Genomic DNA, 22,399 nt, shown 5'->3' with positions numbered 1-22,399 from the left:
GTTTGTGTACTTGGCACAGGCTTCTGATCGTCGCCTGGGTATAATAAGCGTTTGGTATATCCATCTTTTATTCTAATTCGTAGCACCACTAGTGAGACTGAACAAATTGTTTCGCATTATGTGGGGAACAAAAACAATGCGACGCACCACCGGAACCCAATTAAAAATGATGTTCGGTGGTGTTAAGTGCTCCAACACTTGACTATGTGTTTTCAGGTGTCTATTGTTTATTTATTTATGGTCCATAAACTTTATTTTTCCGTTGACTTGAGTGCTAAAACTCACCATTCCGCCCCCTGTGACGTCATGTGGGTCAATACATCATCATCAGACATCATCATCAAATGCTTAATAGTGGATGCAGCAGTTCTGAGGTCACGGTCACCTCAAAGGCACCGCGCACTTCACACTGGGGTGTGAGTTTTTTCTTTTTCCTAAACATCACACGGCTCAGTTTTAGAATGAATACAAGGCTTCCCTCCGCTGTGGAAGCGAGGTTAGGTTGCCTATGAGTTTCAGAATTGATTTTAAGATTTTCCTGATGACTTCTAAAGCCCTGCAAGGACAGGCTTTCAGTTACATTATAGATATGTTGGTTCCCCTATGAGCCTGAGAGCAGCCTTTAGATCCACACACAGATAGCAGCTCGCTGCTGCATGGTTGTCCCTAAAACTCACCTCATTACCTGTACTGGGGTGGGGTGGGGGGGACTGGGCTTTTGCGGCCTGGGCGACAGCACATTTTTTTGTCATATTTGAGTCATCTGAACTGTTTTAGTGTTAGTCTACTTTTAGTAGACATTTTAGTAGACTAAATGTACAGTTGATTTAGTTGACTAAAATGTATTTTTGGCGGGCCTTGATGGCGTCGTAATGCCTGATTTTACACTTCGTTACATGCTGAAAATATTTTAGAGAGCACATTACCAGAGCGCGACCAACTTTGCATAAAATGACTTATAGATCTACTGGATCTTTTCTCCTAGCCTTGCGTAGTAACTGCATGGATATTAGTCTCATCCCTCTCAGTGTTAGATTTATTTTGTCCCGCCCCATATTTGAATACTGGGCCCTGGTTGGTCATAGACGTTCCAGACGAATCTAGTTGGCCGTCACCATTTCGGCCGTGAAGTCCTCCCACAATTGAGAGCGGCCAGACTTAACCTGCCTGGGGCAATATTAGGCATTGCAATGGCAGATGAAGGCTGGCTATGCAAGGTTACTTTCTTCCACTAGTCCCTCCCTAACATTTTAGTCTTGTTTCCATTTGTCGACGGAATCGTCATTGTATTTAGTCTCAGTTATAGTCATCATCTTATAGTCTCAGCTTAGTTTTTATTTAGTTTTCGTCAGTGAAAAAAGGTAGTCAGTCAACGAACATCTTTCACCATAGTTTTAGTTGATAAAATCAACACTGCCGGTCAGGCACCTACGTAGGCTTTGGAACTGTAAGCATGTAAGGCTACAGCAAAACCATCGCCATCTTCCTTGTAGTGTGTAAAGTATACCATAATGCATTGCATGGTGACACGTTGTGAGCTTGTACAGCGGCTATTTTTGGTATCCTACTCTTATATAAGTTCTACAGGACTTAACGTTGTTTAAGACAAGTCTTTGTTGATCCCCCAGGGGGATTTGGTCCTGTACTGTGCTGTAAGTGGAGAAATAAATTAATAAAACGTCAGCGTCGCAGAGAGAGAGAGCGATGAGAAGCAGACAACAAGGGATACAAATGCAAATTCAGATTCAACGGTTCTGGGATGGGATGCGATGCACCAAATGCATACATAATGCACGCACGCACGCATGCACACACACACACACACACACACACACACACACACACACACACACACACACACACACACTTGTATATAAGTACAGTTATATTATAATGTATTGTTGCAGCATAACATCGCCGATTCTAAGTGTGAAGGTATTATTGACCGGTAACACACACAACAACGTGTGTGCGTGTGCGTGTGCGTGTGCGTGTGCGTGTGCGGGTGCGTGTGTGTGTGTGTGTGTGTGTGTGTGTGTGTGTGTGTGTGTGTGTGTGTGTGTGCATGCGCAAACATCACATACACGGATGACCTTTCAGTAATATGCACATTGCACAAGGACGTACAGTATAAACGTATACACGCCACACACACGTGCACGTGCACACGCACACATTACTTCTTCCTCTCCTTTTCAATCTTCTTGCCTCACCTTTCCGTCTATTCTTTCATTTCTCTCTCTCTGGCCTTATCTGCCTCCTATCTCTTTGATCTCTCTATCTCTCCTTCCCAATTTCGCTTCCCTCCGTTTCTTCTCCCTTCATCTCCACCTCCCCGCCCGCCTCGCTTTGGTCCCCCCCCTCGCATTATCTCCCCCCCTCCCTCCTCTGAACCCCCCCACACACACACACATACACACGCTGCCCTCTGTTTGAAACTAGATTACTCTCCTCCTTTTCTTGCTTATCTTCTGTCGCTCCCTCTCTTCTTTTCTCCCAGACACACACACACACACACATACACTTTTTTGCAGTCTTTCTTTGTATATTTTTAGTCCAGCTTTTCACGCCACATTTGTCCTCTCTAAATGTCGGCGTTTGATTCCGGCCGAGTCGCTTCCAAAGGGATGCATGTAATTCACGGATGACTTGTCACGCTTCTCACCAAAAAGGTCCAAGACACACAGTGTCAGCCCCAAGAGTTTTTTTACGAGTTTTATTTAGGCGTTTTTCTTTTTGTCTGGGACGGGGTGTAGTGGCAGACTTTTATACCATAGCCAGATAGGGTCTTTGGAGGTGTAGACCCACCACCAGTATTAGTCATACTAAGTAATATATATTATGACTTTGCCCACTAACAAGTAGTGCAAGGGATTACAGTAATATAAATAGGCCTATACAGTTTCCCTTCAGGTTGGTAATGTGTGCAGCTTTCCTGATTGGGGACTCCTCCTGTGAGGTTAATATTGTTCCAATAAAGTGGATTCACTTCTAAAAGGAGCTGCTGGCTAAACAACTTGTACTGTACATCACATGCTCAGAAATGGTAATGCAGCCCAGGCGGTGGCGTAACCGTCTGGGCACCCGACTGGTAATCCAGTCGCAGTGTGCCGCGGGTTCGACTCCCGAGCCCGACACGGCCTTTACTGCATGTCTTCCCCCATCTCTCTCCCGTTTCCTGTCAGCCTACTGTCTGTCCCTTCAAAAACCAATAAAAGGCGTAAGCCGCAAAAAATATCTTTAAAAAAAAAGAAATGGTAATGCAACTAATGACTTTTATACCAAGTAGCAGGGAAATTAATATTATAATTCTTTCAAGGATCAATACATAAGTTAATTATTACACTTCCTCTCTAACTTGCCCAACTCCACATCCTGCCAAGTATATACATCTAGCGAAACTAGTGGCAGCAAAATAAACTGGGGGGGGGAGTAACCAGAGAGCCAGGGGGTGGTAACTCCTCCCACATCTGTGATGTAATCTCGTACAGAGAGAGTAAACACTTATATATATAATAGAGACGTCACTGAGAAGAAACACTGAAGCGCAAAAGACATGGTGGCCGAAAGTGGTATTATGGGCCCAGCACTATGCATGGCACGTGAACGCTATGTTCCATACGTGAACGCTATGTTCCATACGTGAACGCTATGTTCCATATGTGAACGCTATGTTCCATACGTGAACGCTATGTTCCATACGTGAACGCTATGTTCCATACGTGAACGCTATGTTCCATAATGTGAACGCTATGTTCCATATGTGAACGCTATGTTCCATACGTGAACGCTATGTTCCATATGTGACCGCTATGTTCCATACGTGAACGCTATGTTCCATACGTGAACGCTATGTTCCATACGTGAACGCTATGTTCCATACGTGAACGCTATGTTCCATACGTGAACGCTATGTTCCATAATGTGAACGCTATGTTCCATATGTGAACGCTATGTTCCATACGTGAACGCTATGTTCCATATGTGACCGCTATGTTCCATACGTGAACGCTATGTTCCATACGTGAACGTGCACAATGATATCAACGGCCCAGCGAGTTCACGTCTAGCCCATAAGCAATCCCAGAATGCACTGGTTCCAACCCGGAAGAACGCCTCATGCGCTGGGTGAGCAATTCAATGCTTCAGTGGATGAGAGGAGAAATCCGGTGACATCTCTATAACTCTATGGTAAACGCATTACACATACATCACCTGACTTAGAGGACATTCCAACCACTAGAGGGAGCAGCAACCTGAGAACTTTACACCAATGCAAAATTTGCCATATCATATTTAACGCTGCATGCAAACTTAACCATATCATAGTAATGTAACCCTTTAAAAATAACTGGCAGATATCTTTCCTTATAAAGAGGCCAAGTTAATTGGCCTTTGATGGAAGGAGTGTTAACTATCCAGCTCCTCATTAAGTAAATCACTACAATAAAATCTTTAATGTTAATTTATTCATTTTTAACTGTGAGAGAGGACAAATGTGTTGCGTTTAGATCTGCAGGGGTCCATTTGGTTACATCTGTTCGCTCTCAGAGTTAAAAATGTATATTTAACTATCTTAGTTATTAAATAATTATGATATTATGGCTATTTAACTCTGGTTGTTAAATAATTAAGTGTCTTCCTCTCATATTTCCACTGTGATATTCATTGAATTACAACTGGAACCTTATTCTAAGTCATGGTTTTAATTATTACAAAAATAATTGGAAAGTCTTTATTAATGTATTTTTCTACAGATAAGATATCTTTTGCACAAACAAACCAAACCAAAAGCTTTGCTACTTGCTTTTTTACACAAACTCGTTACTTTGTAGATTTTGAATATCATTACAGAACCTACATTAACCACTTCAACCTTATATACTTTGGCTGTATGAAAATAGTCGATCTACGGCTGTTTTATACACGATGAACTTGTGAAATGGGACACAGCATTAACGAGTAGGCCTATACTTTTACCTTTGGTACTTTAAGTATATTTTTGATGCCAATGCTTTTTTACTCTTACTCAAGAACATTTTGAATGACACTTTCACTTTGTAACTTGTAACTTAACTTGTATTTCTACATTGTGGTATTGATACTTTAACTTTAGTTTAAGGTATTTCTTCCACCACAGCTACAGTAGCCTATATGTACTGTGTGGTAACAGTGCATTCCTGTGTCTCTCTCTCCCTCTATAACAGATCTTCCACTATACCGGAGGCGCTGCCTATTTGGACAACAAGGGCCCCTTCAGAGACAGGCTGGAGTTCGTGGGGAACCCCAACAGGCGCGACGGCTCCATTCTGATCAAGAACCTGGACTTTGCTGACAACGGAACGTTCGTCTGCGACGCCAAGAACCCCCCTGACATCGTGGGCCGGCCCTCCAGTGTCAGGCTGCTGGTCTTTGAGAAGGGTGAGAGCATTTAGAGCCTCCAGCGTCAGGCTGCTGGTCAGTGAGAAGGGTGAGAGCATTTAGAGCCTCCAGTGTCAGGCTGCTGGTCTTTGAGAAGGGTGAGAGCATTTAGAGCCTCCAGTGTCAGGCTGCTGGTCAGTGAGAAGGATGAGAGCATTTAGAGCCTCCAGCGTCAGGCTGCTGGTCTTTGAGAAGGATGAGAGCATTTAGACTGAGCCTCCAGTGTCAGGCTGCTGGTCAGTGAGAAGGGTGAGAGCATTTAGAGCCTCCATGCAGTGTCAGGCTGCTCCTGGTCTTTGAGAAAGGTGAGGGTCTATCGTCGCCACCGGGCAGAAACCTCTTATATCCATATTCTAACCTTTTTGTGTTTGTTTTTTCCCGTACATGAATGCCCTACTCGACCATACTACACAGTGTACACAAGCTCGATTTGAGCTTGTAGATCTGCTACGTTTGACGCTTTTGAATTTGAATCCCGAAAAGTAACAGTTTTGGACATAAGAGGTTTCCACCCGAGGCAGACGATATTCAGATACAGATTATCCCTTCCTTCCTTCCTTCCTTCCTTCCTTCCTTCCTTCCTTCCTTCCTTCCTTCCTTCCTTCCTCCCTCCCTCCCTCCCTCCCTTCCTTCCTTCCTACCTTCCTTCTGGCTCTTTCTCAGGCCCACGGGCTGACAGACACAAATATTTATGATTTCGTTCGGTTCAGGGAAACTGTCCAAATTGCCGTTTGTCTCGGCACACCTCATATGAGTCACACACACACACTCTAAGTGTGGGAACACTCTGCGCTGTCCTAGTTCAGCTAGGGATGGAATTCAGGGGACAGACACACAATCCAGGAAAGGGCTGCTCTGGCCGCGGCCCAAATGAGCCAATTGATTTCCATGGCAACCCCAGCCTAAGCTTGATTTGGCAGTCATTGAAATGGACATTTTCACAGTAAATGGTAAATGGTGCATTTATCCAAAGCGCTTTACATAGATTGTGCATTACATTCACCCGTTCACAGACACATTCATACACCGATGGCAGAGGAAACCATGCAAGGCACCAACCTGGTCCTGCACATCAGGAGCAATTAGGGGTTCAGAGTCTTGCTCAATGACACTAAAGGTCCCTGCACACTGGACGTGTTTTCTGATTTTTAGCGCTGTCTGTTTTCCAAAAAACGCGCCCAGTGTGCAACCACACTCGCAATCGAACTGGGAACCTTGCGGTTCCCTTCCAGCCGTTCTTTCAGCCACTCTACCCCTGAGCCACTGTCACCCATATATGGGCATGCACTGATAACATCAGAGATCTCCATATATGGACATACATGGACGATGACAGACAAGATCTCCATATATGGACATAAACGAGATAAAAGAGATCTCCATATACTTTATGGGCACAAAAGGGACACAGACAGACAGACGTTCTACAGACGGAGTACTCTGACAACGGGGTAGTATTGCGTAACAGGGTTGGGCATTCATAGCCTATTTGTATAATAGACTAGTGAAGCTACGTACTTCCCTGGCCTACTTGCAGTGTGCATAAATATAGAAAGATCGGCCCTGATTCGTCCAGCGGTTCGCGAGATTACCTCCGACACAGACACTATGCCATCAAAATGTGTTGCAACATGTTTTGCAAACAGCTACATGTGTGAAATATGTCTAACACTTAAATTGCTTTTAGTGAGTGAGTGAGTGAGTGAGTGAGTGAGTGAGTGAGCGTGTGGCTATTTCTTGGCAAACTCAGCTTCTATGCTTGCTTGCGGTGCATCTAATGCCTCCGATGTCTCAATGCCGGCCTCATCTCATTAGCTGTGTGCATGTGAACCCATATGGCGGAGGTATTTTCGTTGTCAGAAGCCAACTGTTTGCAATTGCAGACCTAATCGTTCAGGCCCCCGAAAAAATGTATCTCAATGCGTGTTCCGTGCTGCGTGTAGCCGTGTACGTAGTACAGTGAACAGCCCTGGTTCTCACACACTCATCCCCGCCTCGTTAAGAACCAACGCCCTGCGCTGCTCATTCAGACAAATCAATTACAATTTCATCCGGCTGTATTTAAGATTGTTATCGCCGCCATCCCCGTCACTCTGTTGCTGCCGCTCTCTCCCCCTCGCTACAACCCCCAACCCCTCCCCCACTGTGTTAACCCCTCGGACCCAGACACTCATCCTCATCCCATCTCTCCGTCCCCTGCCCTAACCTCAATTCACATCCCGCCTTTTTCATTTCCATTCTCCGTAGCACCTGCTCTGCTCTCCTCTCGTCTGCTCTCCCATCCTCTGCTCTCCCATCCTCTCCTCTCCTCTCCTCTCCTCTCCTCTCCTCTCCCATCCTCTCCTCTCCTCTCCTCTCCTCTCCTCTCCTCTCCTCTCCTCTCCTCTCCTCTCCTCTCCTCTCCTCTCCTCTCCCCTCCCCTCCTCTCCTCTCCTCTCCTCTCCTCTCCTCTCCTCTCCCATCCTCTCCTCTCCCATCCTCTCCTCTCCCATCCTCTCCTCTCCCCTCGCATCCTCTCCTCTCCTCTCGCATCCTCTCCTCTCTCATCCTCTCCTCTCCCATCCTCTCCTCTCCCATCCTTTCCTCTCTCATCCTCTCCTCTCCTCTCCCATGCTCTCCTCTCCCATCCTCTCTTCTCTCATCCTCTCCTCTCCTCTCCTCTCCTCTCCTCTCCTCTCCTCTCCTCTCCTCTCCTCTCCTCTCCTCTCCTCTCCTCTCCTCTCCTCTCTCATCCTCTCCCATCCTCTCCTCTCCCATCCTCTCCTCTCCCCTCCCATGCTCTCCTCTCCCATCCTCTCATCCTCTCCTCTCCTCTCCCCTCCCATGCTCTCCTCTCCTCTCCTCTCCTCTCCTCTCCTCTCCTCTCCTCTCCTCTCCTCTCCTCTCCTCTCCTCTCCTCTCCTCTCCTCTCCTCTCCTCTCCTCTCCTCTCCCATCCTTTCCTCTCTCATCCTCTCCTCTCCTCTCCCATGCTCTCCTCTCCCATCCTTTCCTCTCTCATCCTCTCCTCTCCCATCCTCTCCTCTCCTCTGTTAAATCCTGCTTCTGTAATTCCTCTGCACTAAACAGCCATAAAATGTACTTAACCCATTCTGGATGTAACCGGGGCTCTCAAGAACCCCTTTTGGTGTTTTAAGCATTATACCATGTATAGCTATGTATGTTTAGCTATTGAAAAATAGCAGATCTACAAGCTCACAGTGCGGCACCAAGTGCTGCTCTATGAGCTTGTAGATCTGCTATTTTAAAAAAATCAAGAAACAAAGGTGAGGAACCACAATAACCACCCTCCTCTCTCTCTCGCCCATGCAGTGCCCATCCAGGCCGGTGTGATCACAGGCTCCATCATCGGCGTGGTGCTGGGCCTCCTGGTGCTGATCGTGGTCATCTACTACCTGATGAGGTTCCTGGTGGCGCGCCGCGTCTTCAACCTCAGCGTCAGGTCAGTGCCGTGCCTGTGCCCCGTGGCGGCGCTGTGCCACGGGCTGGGGATGACGCCAGAGCCCATCCCCGGCACCGAGACCTGCGTGGCCAAGGCCAAGGCCTCGCCCCTAGGCCCAGAGTTATAGCCTTATAGTTTTCGGTTGTCACGCTCTGTAAATATAGCGGATCTGCAAAGCTCAGTCACAACACATCGCATCGTTGTGAGCTTTGTTTGTTTTTCTATTTATCTATTTATCTATTTGTCTATTCATCTATTTATTTATCTATTTATTCATTCATTCATTCATTCATTCATTCATTCATTCATTCATTTATAAGACCTTGAAGAGTAGAAAGAGGCAGCTTTGAGTTGTTTGAGGGGCGGTCATGTCTTTAACAGACCCCCCCCCCCCTGGGTTCCATCCCTCCTACAGCCAGAGAGCATGACATTGAACTCTATACCCCACTCACTCACTCGCCCACTCACTCACTCGCCCACTTGCTCACTCACTCACTCACTCTCTCACTCACTCTCTCACTCGCTCACTCACTCACTCACTCACTCGCCCACTTGCTCACTCACTCAATCAAGAGCATCAGCTGAACAGCTTGAAATGCGTCATCATGATGGTAGTGTCCTATTCAAGGTGGATGCCATGCAGGCAAGGCAGGCAAGACGAGACGAGATCGTGACCCGTGAACGTAAGCAAACAATTTCAAAACAAGGTCTGAGAACATTTTAGGTCCTCTGCAACGCGGGCCAGACACCCACCCACCGCAGGCCCACCCACCCACCATTAGATTTGGTCTTTATGATAGCTGCCAGGCAATGCTGCCCAGTGTCCACTGGAGGGAGATTGGATGGATGGGACATCCTGACATTGTCTTTGTTTTGTCCCCTCCAGCAAACATGGCAAGAAAAAGAAGGAGGGATCACAGCAGAGACAGGCAAGTTCCCTCCTCCTCCTCCTATTCCTCCTCCTTTTCATCCTTCTGCCCCCCCCCCCCCCCCCAGCCCCCCCACACACCCACACACACACACAATACCCCACATACACACACACACTCATCACAGGTACACACACACAACAAACACACACGCATGGATATTTACCAGGTTATGGAATGCAGCCAGCCAACGCAACAGCTTGTGTTTGCTGTCGCGATCGGACGCTCCATAAGAGAGTGACGACGGCGTCTTGGAAGAGATTACGCTTGTGTTTGTGAATTCGAGCGGGGGGGGGGGGGGGGCGTATGGGGGACTGAAACCATATGGCGCATGTGCCTCTGTGCTTCTTCCCTTCTCCCCTGCAACATGCCATACGACATCTCGGCGCACGCACGCACGCACGCAAAGTCGGTGGCATGACGGTTCCCGTAATGGTATTTCCTCCCTGTGCGCCGGTCCCACAGTCTCCACAGTCCCAGCCAGGCAGCTGAATATGTATCTGTGCAACACTCACATCCGGCTTCCTTACTCCACAGCCCCTCGATGCATTAATCCCCAAAGAACGACTCATTCAAAGAGAGGAAGTTCCCCTCTAATAGCTAGTGTGCAGCGTTCGCCGGGCTGTTAGAAATTCTACTGCAGTCTCACCAGTGTGTGTGTGTGTGTGTGTGTGCGTGTGCGTGCGTGTGTGTGTGTGTGTGTGTGTGTGTCCTCCTCGTTGCATTTATATACTGCTCACCCCACCGCTTGGTTTCATCCTCGAGGGCCAAACAACAATGGTGGGAGTAAATAGCTGCGAGGCAGAAGAAAAGAAAAAGAATCAAACCAGCGACTGTGAAATGGCTGGGGCCGGGTCACAGCGTTAGCGCTCGGCTGCCGCAGTGAATGGGCCCTTGATTTGCTTACTGTGTGTGTGTGTGTGTGTGTGTGTGTGTGTGTGTGTGTGTGTGTGTGTGTGTGTGTGTGTGTGTGTGTGTGTGTGTGTGTGTGTGTGTGTGTGTGTGTGTGTGTGTGTGTGTGTGTGTGTGTGTGTGTGTGTGTGTGTGTGTGATGACTGTGTGTGTGTGTGTGGACGGAAGCTGCTGATTTTGCTCAATGGGAGTCAAATGAAAATCACCAGTGCCATTATGAGACTTGGCCATTATCAGCAGCCGCAAGAAGGTTTTTTGGGAGTGTGTGTTTTTTTGGCGGAGGGGAGGGGGGGGCATATAGCCTCAGGCATGGGGACTAATCAGCCCATTTTGACGGCTGGTGGTGAGGCTCTGTGCACGCAGACTGCAGGAGTTTGTCGGCCCGGGCCTTCCTGTGGGTTTGATTGCCACTCGTGTCGCGACCGCACGCCGGGACCAGTAATACAATAGCAGGCTCTCCCCCCGGAGGCCACTTCATGCCACGTCTGATAACGATAAGGACAAAAAACAAATCTCAGACATTACAAGTTCCAGATGCCGGTCTTTTGCTGCCCGGAAGCAAAGCGGATGAACGGGGGGATGCTCAGGAAACGTCTTGGCGGCGCCGCGTCACTTTGCCTCGGGTGCGATCCATGCATACACTCCCAGAATTACTCTGAGGGTGTACACTCTCAGAGTTCTGAGAGTGTACACTCCCAGAGTAACTCTGAGAGTGTACAGTCCTAGTGGAGTAACTCTGAGAGTGTACACTCCCAGAGTAACTCTGAGAGTGTACACCCTCAGAGTAACTCTGAGAGTGTACACCCTCAGAGTAACTCTGAGAGTGTACACTCCCAGAGTAACTCTGAGAGTGTACACTCCCAGAGTAACTCTGAGAGTGTACACCCTCAGAGTAACTCTGAGAGTGTACACTCCCAGAGTAACTCTGAGAGTGTACACCCTCAGAGTTATGGGGTCTATTTGAGAACCGCAGTCCTAGTGGACTCCTAATGTATCATACATAATGTGTCATAGTAAACTGGAGACTGACATTCAGTAATTGGGTCTTATGATGATCAAGGACATTATGATAATGACCAAGTCTTTGAACAGACACAGTTGTCCGTGTACGGACATATTGATGACCTGTGCTCTGTCTGTCTCAACATGGGCCCGATGTATACACGTAGCTATATCATATAGCCACATGGCAGTGACGCGCACCGGAATAGCCGATCTACAAGCCTACGATGTGCCAGTTTGCGATCGCAAGCTTTTAGATCTGCCATTCTCGACCAAAGTTGGAGAATAAATGGGCTCTCCGCTCCAAGCCCTTATCGTCTCCCTCAGAGGAGTCTTCTCATCTTCCGTCCGGGAGAACTCTCCAGAATCCCCACCTCCCCGTCTCTGACTCTCTCCTCTGCTGTCACATGATTGTCAGGTTGCTCCGGAGCCGCAGTCGGGTTGCTCTGAACGCCCCCGCGGCGGATGAAGCAACTGAACGCATATATGAATAAATAAACAAACTCGCAAAGCACCCCCCCCCCCCCCCACCAAAAAAGAGAGAGGACACTCTGAAACGTTTGACAGCATTGGCATTTACAGTTAGACTCGCCCTGCTAGTCACAGCGAGGGGGAGACACTCTATAAGCCACTCTTTTATGAGTCCCCTCAGTCTGTATTCTAGCCAGTGGTGGAAAGAGTACTCACGTTTTTTGCTTAAGTAAAAGTATCAATACAAATGCAATACAATGTAGAAGTACTCGGTCACAAGTAAACGTCCGGAATTCCACTAATTCGATGTATAGTGGAGTAGAAGTAAAAGTATTGGAAATTGGAAATACTCGAGTACAAATACCTAAAATTTGTACTCAAGTGCAGTACTTAAGTAAATGCACTTGTAGTTCCTTTCCTCCGTGCTCTAGAGCCACGCCACAGACAGCCCTGTGGGAGGAGCCACACCACAGACAGCCCTGTGGGAGGTGCTCAGCGCGCTCATAAGCGCTTGTTTGATCAACTCGCTCTTATTAGGCATCAACAGCGAGGCTGCTGACATGACACTATTCTGTATCAACCGCACCATCTCGCTGTGCTGGGCTTGCACTGCAAATGACAGAGGAGAGAGAGAGAGAGGGAGAGAGAGAGAGAGATTTACATCGAGAATAAAAGAGGGTGGGAGGGCAAGAGAGAGAGTGTGAGAGAGAGATAGAGAGAGAGTTACTCCCCATTAGGTGGAGTTGTGGAAGGGGAGTTTGCCCTGCAGTCTCACAAAGGCAGGATCATAGACACACACACACGCGCACACACACACACACACACGCACACGCACATGCACACGCACACGCACACACACCACACACACAGTTGGAATGATAATTGAGTGCACTCGGTATCGATCTGAGCTCTCTCTCACACACACACCCCACCCATTCTTCTCTCCATTCCCCTGCGTGGCTCTCCTCCCTTCACTGCCCTCCCTCTCTCTCTCTCTCTCTCTCTCTCTCTCTCTCTCTCTCTCTCTCTCTCTCCCTCTCCCTCTCTCTCTCTCATTCACATTCCTTTTATCCGGTCCCCTGTCTTGCTCTCTTCAGTTCCCCCTCCCCACCCTCAACCCCACCACCTCCTCTGTCTCCTCCCATCTCTCAGTCCCTTTGACTTTCCAGCTGACCATGAGAAGCGTCTATTCGCCTTTTCTCTCCCACGTCCTTTTCTTTTGCCCCCCATCTCTCTCCCCCCCCCCCCCCCCCCCCCCCCTCTCTCTCTCTCTCTCTCTCTCTCTCTCTCTCTCTCTCTCTCTCTCTCTTTCTCTCTGCAGGTTATTTTGCGTTCCTGATCAGGTTTGGTTCCGGACAGCAAATCATTAGCTCTCACACTTCATCTACCTCTCAATCTCCATCTTCTCTCTCCTCCCCCTCTCGCACTCTCTCTCTCTCCCCCCCCCCCCCCCCCCCTTCTTCTTCACCTGCCAATTCAGTATATCTGCCCACCTGCCTGACTCCATCTGGAGAGAGAGAGACACAGAGAGAGAGAGGGAAGGGGGGGGAGGGGGTGGATAGATAGACGGACGGACGGACAGATGGAGGCAGAGAGAGAGAGAGAGAGGAAGTAGCAGTATTAGTATGCGGCGAGGCACTCTCGACCACTTAGCTGAACCCCACCTCACTCCAACATCCCTGTCCGTCACTGTCACGTGGAAACCTCATATACGTCCAAAAAAACACTTACTTTTGAGGGAATGGGAAAAACAGAACCTGTGTTTTCCGATGGATCCATTGTAGTTATTATTTTATTTCTTTGCCAACATGCTCTTTCATCGGTTCAATGTACCCCACCACAACATACTTTCAACATTTTTCAAAAGCAGCAAAAGAGCACCTACAAGCTCACAATGTGCCGTATGGCAAGTTGTCCACACGTTGCAAGCTTGTAGATCAGCAATTATTTACGTGACACTGTCATACGACAAAGTAGGGCACCCATTTATCTAAACGCATGATTGGAAATGATGGAAATACAAGGTTTCTGCCTGACGCTGACAGCCTCTCTCTCTCTCTCCTTCCTCCGTCATCTCCTTCTGGAGCGTCGGGGTGGGGCAGGGGTTCTCCTCCTGTGTGTGTGTGTGTGTGTGTGTGTGTGTGTGTGTGTGTGTGTGTGTGTGTGTGTGTGTGTGTGTGTGTGTGTGTGTGTGTGTGTGTGTGTGTGTGTGTGTGTGTGTGTGTGTGTGTGTGTGTGTGTGTGTGTGTGTGTGTGTGTGTGTGTGTGTGTGTGTGTGTGTGTGTGTGTGTGTGTTACTTAAGTGAAAGTATCAATACTGCAATGCAGAAATACCCCGTTACTAGTAGTAAAAGTCCTGAATCCAAAATTAGTACAAAGTACAAAAGTATTGGCATCAAAATGTACATTAAGTGCTCATGGTGCAGCATGTCCCATTTCAAGTTAACAAATGTATAAACATCTTTTGAAAATAGCAGATCTACAAGCTCACAGTTCACACTGCATCAGGGGGCACACTGTGAGCCTGTAGAGGCCATTTTCAAATGGCGGAAATGTATAATAGGCCTGAAGTGGTTAATGTATATTTTGTAATAATAATCAAAATCCACAAAGTAACTTGTAACTAAAGTGTTCAAATAAAGTACAACATTTTGTCTCTTGAGATGTAGTGGAGTAGAAGTAAAAGTATTGAACATTATTGGAGTAAAGTAAAAGTACCTCAATATTGCCCTAATATAATTAGTTGCGTTCCACCACTGGTCTGCGCAGCACGGCTCTCACACCGAGTATAAGCCAGGTCTCTCACTGTGGGCAGAGTTGAGGAAACGCCAGGTGTATTAATAGCTATGCACAATCTGCAGCAGGTGATGTACGATGCAGTGGGATTGGATCAGGGGGGAGGGGTACAGGCCAGGGGGATGGAGGGGGGTTGTACGTTTTCCACGCCCCCCCGCTGGGGACTGCACCTTAGGCTGCGACCCCCATGGCGAGCTCTGCCGGTTGATCGCAGACTCCCTGCCGTCGCTCTATAGCGGCGAGAAGCCGAGAACCAAGCGCCCGGCGGAAGAAAGACACATTTCTCTTCCCCACACACAGCCTGCCGACTTCCCATAGGGCAATTAGAGGCTGGTTTTATCGGCTACATAACCGGCCTCAGGTGTGCCTTTTCATGCCTTTCTCCAACCGCTCTGAATGTCTGGATAGAAACATCCCATGTGTGCCTCTGAACCCCCCCCCCCCCCCATCCAACCACAGCCCCACCCCACCCCATCCCTCAGAACCCCCCCCCCCCCACACACACACACACACACACTTCCTCGTTCCACCCTATCTGCTTCGCTCTTATCTCCATCTCGATCTGGTCTCTTCTCTCTGTGTTGTTGGGGAATTGTCGCGCTAAATTGAAGCCACGGTCTCCCTACTTTAGGTCCCTTTTATCTGGCATCCCGTCCTCTCTCTCATGTAGACTCATCACACTGACTCCCCCAGCGCTGCCTGCCTGCATGCCTGCCTGCCGTTTATCTTTTCATACGTAGATATCCTGAAAGGGAGCTTTCTTTCTAAAAAGGGAACGCGCTGTTCTTACATTGTCACAGACAGCGGCTCCTCCACAGTAATGTTCAGTTTGTTCACGCTTACAAAATAATAGGAGTCTAATGTACTAGTTAGTTTCTCAATGCCGGGGGGTCCGGGCGACCCACATAGGGGTCCACACGCCGGACCGTTATGGTGTCTGTATTGCTCTGAGAGTGTACAAATCCAACCCTTTGGATGGACTTGTCTTGCGGTTCCATTCTGTATGTGTGCACTCTCAGAGTTGAATAAACACCGTAGGATTTTATGGTGTATAAATTGGGGTCCCAGAGATTATTGTAACATATGGGGGTGATCCTTGGCCTCATGCATATCATCTCTGTCGGGTGGAAGCCTCATATGTCCAAAACTGCACGATTGAAATGCAAAAGTATCAAAAGTAGCAGATTTATGGATCTGCTACATTTGATGCTTTCGTGTGACGCTGTTGATCTAGAATAGATTAACAAAAATGATAGAAAATGGAGATGAGAGGTTTCTGCCCGACAACAACGATATCACACTGGGGGGTCCATGAAATGATTGTGTGTGTGTGTGTGTGTGTGTGTGTGTGTGTGTGTGTGTGTGTGTGTGTGTGTGTGTGTGTGTGTGTGTGTGTGTGTGTGTGTGTGTGTGTGTGTGTGTGTGTGTGTGTGTGTGGTGTGTGCGTGTGCGTGCACTGTATTTTTACCGTAGCATATGTACTACATGCTCATGATGATGATGTTGTCTCTCAGTTGTGTCACAGGTGATTGGATGCTGCCTGCCACACCGTGTCCAATCCTAACGCACGGTTACCTGTTTTGTCCCTCCTCCCTCTTACAGCTCTGGACTCCACCCCCCCTCAGTCTGTCCCTGAAAAACCCCTAAACGTGTGTCTCCTCTGTCCCTGTTCTGTCTGTCTGTCTCTCTGTCTCCTCCTCACAACCTGTCTCTCTGTCCCTGTCTTTCTGTCTGTCTGTCTCTCTGTCTCCTCCTCACAACGTCCGTCCTCCTATAACCCGTCTCTGTCTCTCTCTCTCTCTCTCTCATCATCCCGTCACACACACCACCTCCAACCTGGGGTCATCACCGCCATGCTGGCTTGTGGTGGACATTTTTGTCAAAATTAAATTTTTGACACAAAATGACTGGACAATAATATTACCGGAAACTCATAAAGAGCCTGTAACTCTTACAGGTCCATTTGGTTCCATTTGTACACTCTCAGAGTTCAGGGGATCCTTGCAAATAAAGCATTTGAGAACCACTAGTACTAGTTGGACTCCTAATATGCCGTCATCGTAAATAAGTGTCATCATACATATATTCTGATGAAAACCTGGAGACTTGACATTCAGTAATTTGGTCTTATGATCAAAATAAGAACATTATAATGGTGTGTAAAAATAGAAATCTAAGATTTGCCACGGACAAGGCCAAGTCTTTGGACATATTGATGACCCCTGCAGGCTCCACCCCCTCCTCCTCGCTAACCCCGCCCCCTCCCCTCCTCGTCTCTCACTCTCCCGCCTCACGCCTCCTTTCCTCCTGAAGTGACTCCTCTCCTCCCCTTGTTCTCCACCGCCCCACCCTCTCCCCTCTCTCCTCTCTCTCTCCTCCCCACACAGGGCGCCACGCCCTCCACCGCCGCGGCGACCACCTCCTCTTCCTCCTCCTCCTCGTCTGAGAAGAAGAAGCAGCAGGAGTCGCGCAAGGATAAGAAATAGGATACGGGGGCGGGCTGGAGGGGGCTGGGGGCGCTCGCCAGCCGCCTCCTCCAGCCCTTGTCGGTGGCCCTGCCGCGGCGGGGTGAGCCGAAGGGGGACAAGCCGCAGACCACCCTGACCGTAGCCCAAAAGACCCAGAGAGCGGCAGGGGGGGAGGGGGGGGAGGAGGGCCGCGTGCTGATGACCATCGATCTGGAGCTCACCCGCAAGAACGGCGAGGAGGCGGGGGAGGCGCGGGCCGCGCGGCGGGGGGACAAAGGGCCGGCGTCACTGCAGTCCCTCGGCGGTCTCCTCTCGCGGCTCACCGACCGGTTGGCCCTCAAAAAGTAAACGGGGCAGGACGGAGAGGAGCGAGGGAGGAGGAGGGAGATCAGGGGGGAGGGGAGGGTGTGGTCGAGGATAAGCGGGAGATATGGCGGGGTCAAGGAGGTGGAAGTGATGTCAACGGAGAGAGAAACCTATCCTCTCGGGTAGATGAGTCAAATCATATCTCCTAGGAGGTGGAAGTGATGTCAACGGAGAGAGAAACCTATCCTCTCGGGTAGATGAGTCAAATCTCCTCCCGGCCGCCACATGGCGCCATACAGGGTTCACAGACACGACGCAGTGAAAACTCCCCCACGACCCACCCACCCAACGACCTCTCGTCAGGTCAACGGACACCCTTTGAAGTGTAAAAAGGTCCTCCCACTGCCGCCATGGGTTTTGATAACGAAATCTTTTTAAGTGCGGTTCACTTCAGGGCGTTTTCTCTTCACCTCACATTCGGTTCACTTTCCTCGGCGTCATCCTCAGCATCCAGAGAGAGTGAGAACAAGGAAACAGAGAACCTCTCCCCCCAAACGTCCGCTACGCCTCACCACTCCCCCGGCGGCGAGGGGACAAGCCAATTTTCTCTCTTGGAGATGACACGTCAAACTGTTAACTTTTCTCTCCCTCAACACTGATCACACCGTGCCTTCCTCTCCTCTCCTCGATCTCACCCTCCCCATCCATGTTCCCACCTCTTCCACTGTGAATTCTGCCTCTACTCCCCCCCCCCTTTCCTTCTGCCTGTAGCCTCTTCTCGTTAATTCAAATTATAGAAGTGATTTATATGCTAACTGCTCTATCCCTTTTTTTTCTCTTCCTGCTCTCTCTTCCCCCTCCTCTTCCTCCTCTACACTTCCCTCTACCTCCTTCTCTCTCTTCTCTCTATCTTTCTTTCTTTCTCCTTATAGATAAAGGTCTGACTTCTTCATGACTGCCTCCACTCCTCTAGCCTGCTCCCTTCCTTTCCGCCCAGCCTGATGCGGCCCCCATTATTTCCCATTATCTCTACTCTTTCAAGACAGTGCTGGCACTAAGAATAGTCCTGCTATATCAATAGCTACACTGCATAATGATTTGATAGCGGCCATGCGGGAGACCCTACTGTATATGTATCGATTGGTGTGCAATGTACAAACAAAATATGGCTTAATGACACGTATGATCAGTCGAGGGCAGCTCCGTTTGAGTGTGTGGCGGTGGGGTGCCTCGAAACGCGTCCCACTGTGTTTGGAGTCCCCCCCGTCCCCAACCCCCACCTCCGCTCACGCGACAAATCCTCCGCCCCTTAATGTTTATGACTCAATCACATCCATTCTGAGAGGTGCTCAGAGTGCATTCTGGGAGGGAGGGAGGGAGAGAGAGCAGAGTGGTGATAGAGTCGGAGAGAAATATGATTCCGGCTCTCCGCCGGCGTTAGATGGAGGTTGAAGCCCCCGCACCCCGGGGTGATTCAATCCTCTCACATTTAAGCTAATGGAGGTTGTCGCCCGATGCCCTGCCTGCCTGCGTAACTCCCTGCCCTGGCTGAAGGGGCTATTTCTGGACCCCCGTTATAAGAGTGTACAGGCTTTCCTGTAACAGCTGCACCTTTTTTAAAGGGAAAACTAAATGAAAAAGAGACAGAGAGAGAGAGAGAGAGAAGGAAAGAGAGGAGAAAGAGCCTAGGGACTGGGGTGGAGGTCTCCCACTATGTGCTATTTGACCATGAGCTGGTGAGAGAGAGAGAGAGGGGCCGGCTGGCCTCTGTTGACTCGTCGTGTGACTGACAGCGGGGAATGACGTCACACTCGGTGGATGGGTCACAGCGGTCACTGTCTCAGCACACCGACAAAAGGGTTTACCAGGAGGAGGCGGCACGGCCCGCCAAGTTATTTTAGGTCCAGTTAATCCGCTCGCACGTATCTAGCCCTACACCCCACACCCCCGCCGCCTATCTCCAATGGCTCCTCTGTAATTATTTTAGCACAGTTAGTCATTAATATAAGATCTCTTTCGGCCTCAGCCATTTTTCTATAGGCCTATTTCTTTTCCTTTTCCCCTGCAGTTCTTTGCTTCTTTATTTATTTCCTGTCTGTTTCTCTCTATTTCGCGGCCATCTGTCCTCCTATCTCACTCTCTGTCTCCTGCTCTACTCATTCAATTTTCTCTTTCTTTACATTCTCCCTGTTTCCTTTATCGCTCTCTTTCTCTCTTCCCTGTCGTGCGGTATAGCTCTGTATACTCCCTCAATTTATGCACCGTCGTATGACGGAAATAGCAGATCTACAAGGTGACGGCGCGTTGCGGACGCGACCCGGTGTGAGCTTGTGGATTGGCTATTTTTTGCCCCTGGGACACCGCCATACCACAGAGTATAAACGGGGCTTTATTCCCCCTCCATACCGTACTATACACAATCCACTTCACTCTTAAGCCTCTCCTTATCAGACTTGCAGGCCCACGGCTCAAAGCTCTCCTGTCCTTTCCACTCCATTCCTCCACGTCCCTCCTCTCAAACCCGGTGATGGACATCTTTCTCTCGCGCACCGTCTCTCCCTTTCTCTCTTTCTCTCTCCCTCTTCCACCTCCACTCCCTCCCTCCCTCTACCATCTACAAGCGTCCTCTCTCGTCCTCCAAACTTTCGCCTCCACCGGAGGAAAAAAAAACGCCTTCTGCCAACTTCCCTGGCTGTCTGCCCTCCCATCATCAGCACCACCACGATGCTCTCCTCTGCCCCCCGCTGGCGAGGGCAGGAAAATGAACCTGGGGCAGCAGAACCCGTCTTCTTTACCCTTTTATTCTTTCCTCCGTTGAAGATGCCAAACAAGAATGGTTTAATCCAGCTATAGCTGTCTTGATGGTCGTACATTTACGACGTGTGTTCTGTGCATGTTTGTTCTGTGTGTCCAGTAAGACTGAGATATGATTATATTTATAAAAGGAATTAAACTGTACATGTCATACTTTTAAGTAAAAACCCAAATAATGTTTTCCTAGAGATGTTCCTTTTTACATACATGTGTGCAAGACAAAAACGTGGCAAACACGTTGAGTAAAAACGCAGGGGAGAAATAAACGTGTATACTATGGAATATCCATGTTATATGATTTTATTTCTGACCTTGTGTTATGGAGGGCTCTGTGTGGCTGTTTCATTGTACATTTAAAATGAGAAATCTCTTCTTGTTTTTTTTATTGTTGTTATTATTTCGGCAGTCGGTGACATGGCAGTGATAGAGAGAGAGAAGATGATGGCGGGATAAGGGGGCGAGACTCGTAATGTGGCCTGCATGGGGAGGGTGAAAAGGGGGAACACGCGGGTGCTGTGCTGCAGGAAACTGGCCCTGGCAGACGAGACTTATCTAGCGACTAGTGTGTTTAAAGCCTGGACAAAGCTCCATATGTATCACCACAGATATGGCTCTTCTGTTCTCCCCTCCCTAGAGCTTTCCTTTTGTAAGACGCTACTGTCACAACCCTGAGGCCATAGCTGGATTGCGATCGACGTGCTCGATATGGCGCGTGGTTCTGCATTAACAGTTGATTGTTTCCCCTTTAAAGTCAGCTATACTTGGGCATGGAGGTGTTATAATCCACATCTTTTAGAACTCTGGGGGGAATAAACACTATTCCACTAGCCATGCACTGTTTAACTATCCAAGTCAAATGGATTGGTTATAATGTTCTCTTCTTTTCACTCTCTCTTTCTCGCTCTATTCAAAGGCCACACAGATACCTGACATAAAACAAACTGCCTTTAAATATCTTTAAAAACTGTTTTTGTTTGTATGTTTTCGTGTACTGTATTAGTTATAGTTGCACAGTAACATTACTTTCTTAGAAATGACTGGAGATTCTTACTCTTTTTTTATATATGTTTTATTTTAATGCTTATGTTAATTAAAGCACACTAATGAAACCTGACGGTTCTGTATAATTTGTTGTAAAGAGAACGTAAATAAAAAGAAATTAAAGCCCTATACAGTACGTGCAAATGTTGTCAACACAATACAAGGGTAAATGGGAATATCTATATTCGCTTTCAGTTGGTTTATGTAAAAGGTTGAAATTGTGCAAACATGAATAAATGTGTCGGCTTAATGTCTGTCGACAAGATTAACATTATAGTCTACTTCCAATGAAGGGAGAGCCTAGCTCCCAAATTGAGATAATATTATGTATCATTTGAACATCAGGAGTGTGAATTGATTAATGCCATCAAAGTGAAACTTCTCATCACTGCCTAAGCTAATGAATATATCATCCATTTAAGCCCTATCATAGCGAAAATAGCCGACCAACCCAAGGGATATTATTTATTTTGCTCTGATATGCCAAAAATATGAACGCTCAGGTTGAAAGTGATAAAGGTATTTGTAGGTAAAGTAGCAACATTATGGACTATGTAGTCAACTGTCAATTTGAACTACTGAACAACTGTTTCCTTGGTCTCGGGTGGATCGAGGGCAGTGTTGTGGAAAAGAGAATTGTCAGAAGTCATTGCTCGCTGAGCAACACTGACTGGTTGAACAGACACGCCGCCATTACCCCTGCATAACTAATCTGTTAGGAGGAAGAACTCATTATGATGAGCCAGTCATATTAAGTTCAATTATCACTACTAAAGCTTGTTTCCAATTAGACAGAAC

General features: G+C 48.1%; 1 protein-coding gene across 2 annotated transcripts in view; it reads left to right on the top strand.

Annotated features, from left to right (window-relative positions):
• mpz (myelin protein zero) overlaps window positions 1-21,728 on the top strand; it is a 27,001-nt gene extending 5,273 nt beyond the window's left edge. The window contains exons 3-6 of one of the 2 annotated variants that reach the window (XM_079488802.1): window positions 5,208-5,421; window positions 8,733-8,862; window positions 9,749-9,791; window positions 18,679-21,728. In XM_079488802.1, the coding sequence (XP_079344928.1) occupies window positions 5,208-5,421; window positions 8,733-8,862; window positions 9,749-9,791; window positions 18,679-18,690 (399 nt within the window). In that variant the 3' untranslated portion in view covers window positions 18,691-21,728. Of the gene's footprint in view, window positions 1-5,207; window positions 5,422-8,732; window positions 8,863-9,748; window positions 9,792-16,574; window positions 17,352-18,678 lie in introns of those variants that run through there. The other variant, XM_079488801.1, reaches the window with a different exon arrangement.
• The last annotated feature ends 671 nt before the right edge of the window (window positions 21,729-22,399 follow it).

The sequence above is a fragment of the Electrona antarctica genome, assembly GCF_951216825.1.
Source record: "Electrona antarctica genome assembly, chromosome: 19".
Taxonomy (NCBI): Eukaryota; Metazoa; Chordata; class Actinopteri; order Myctophiformes; family Myctophidae; genus Electrona; species Electrona antarctica.
This window is presented reverse-complemented; position numbering and strand designations above follow the sequence as displayed.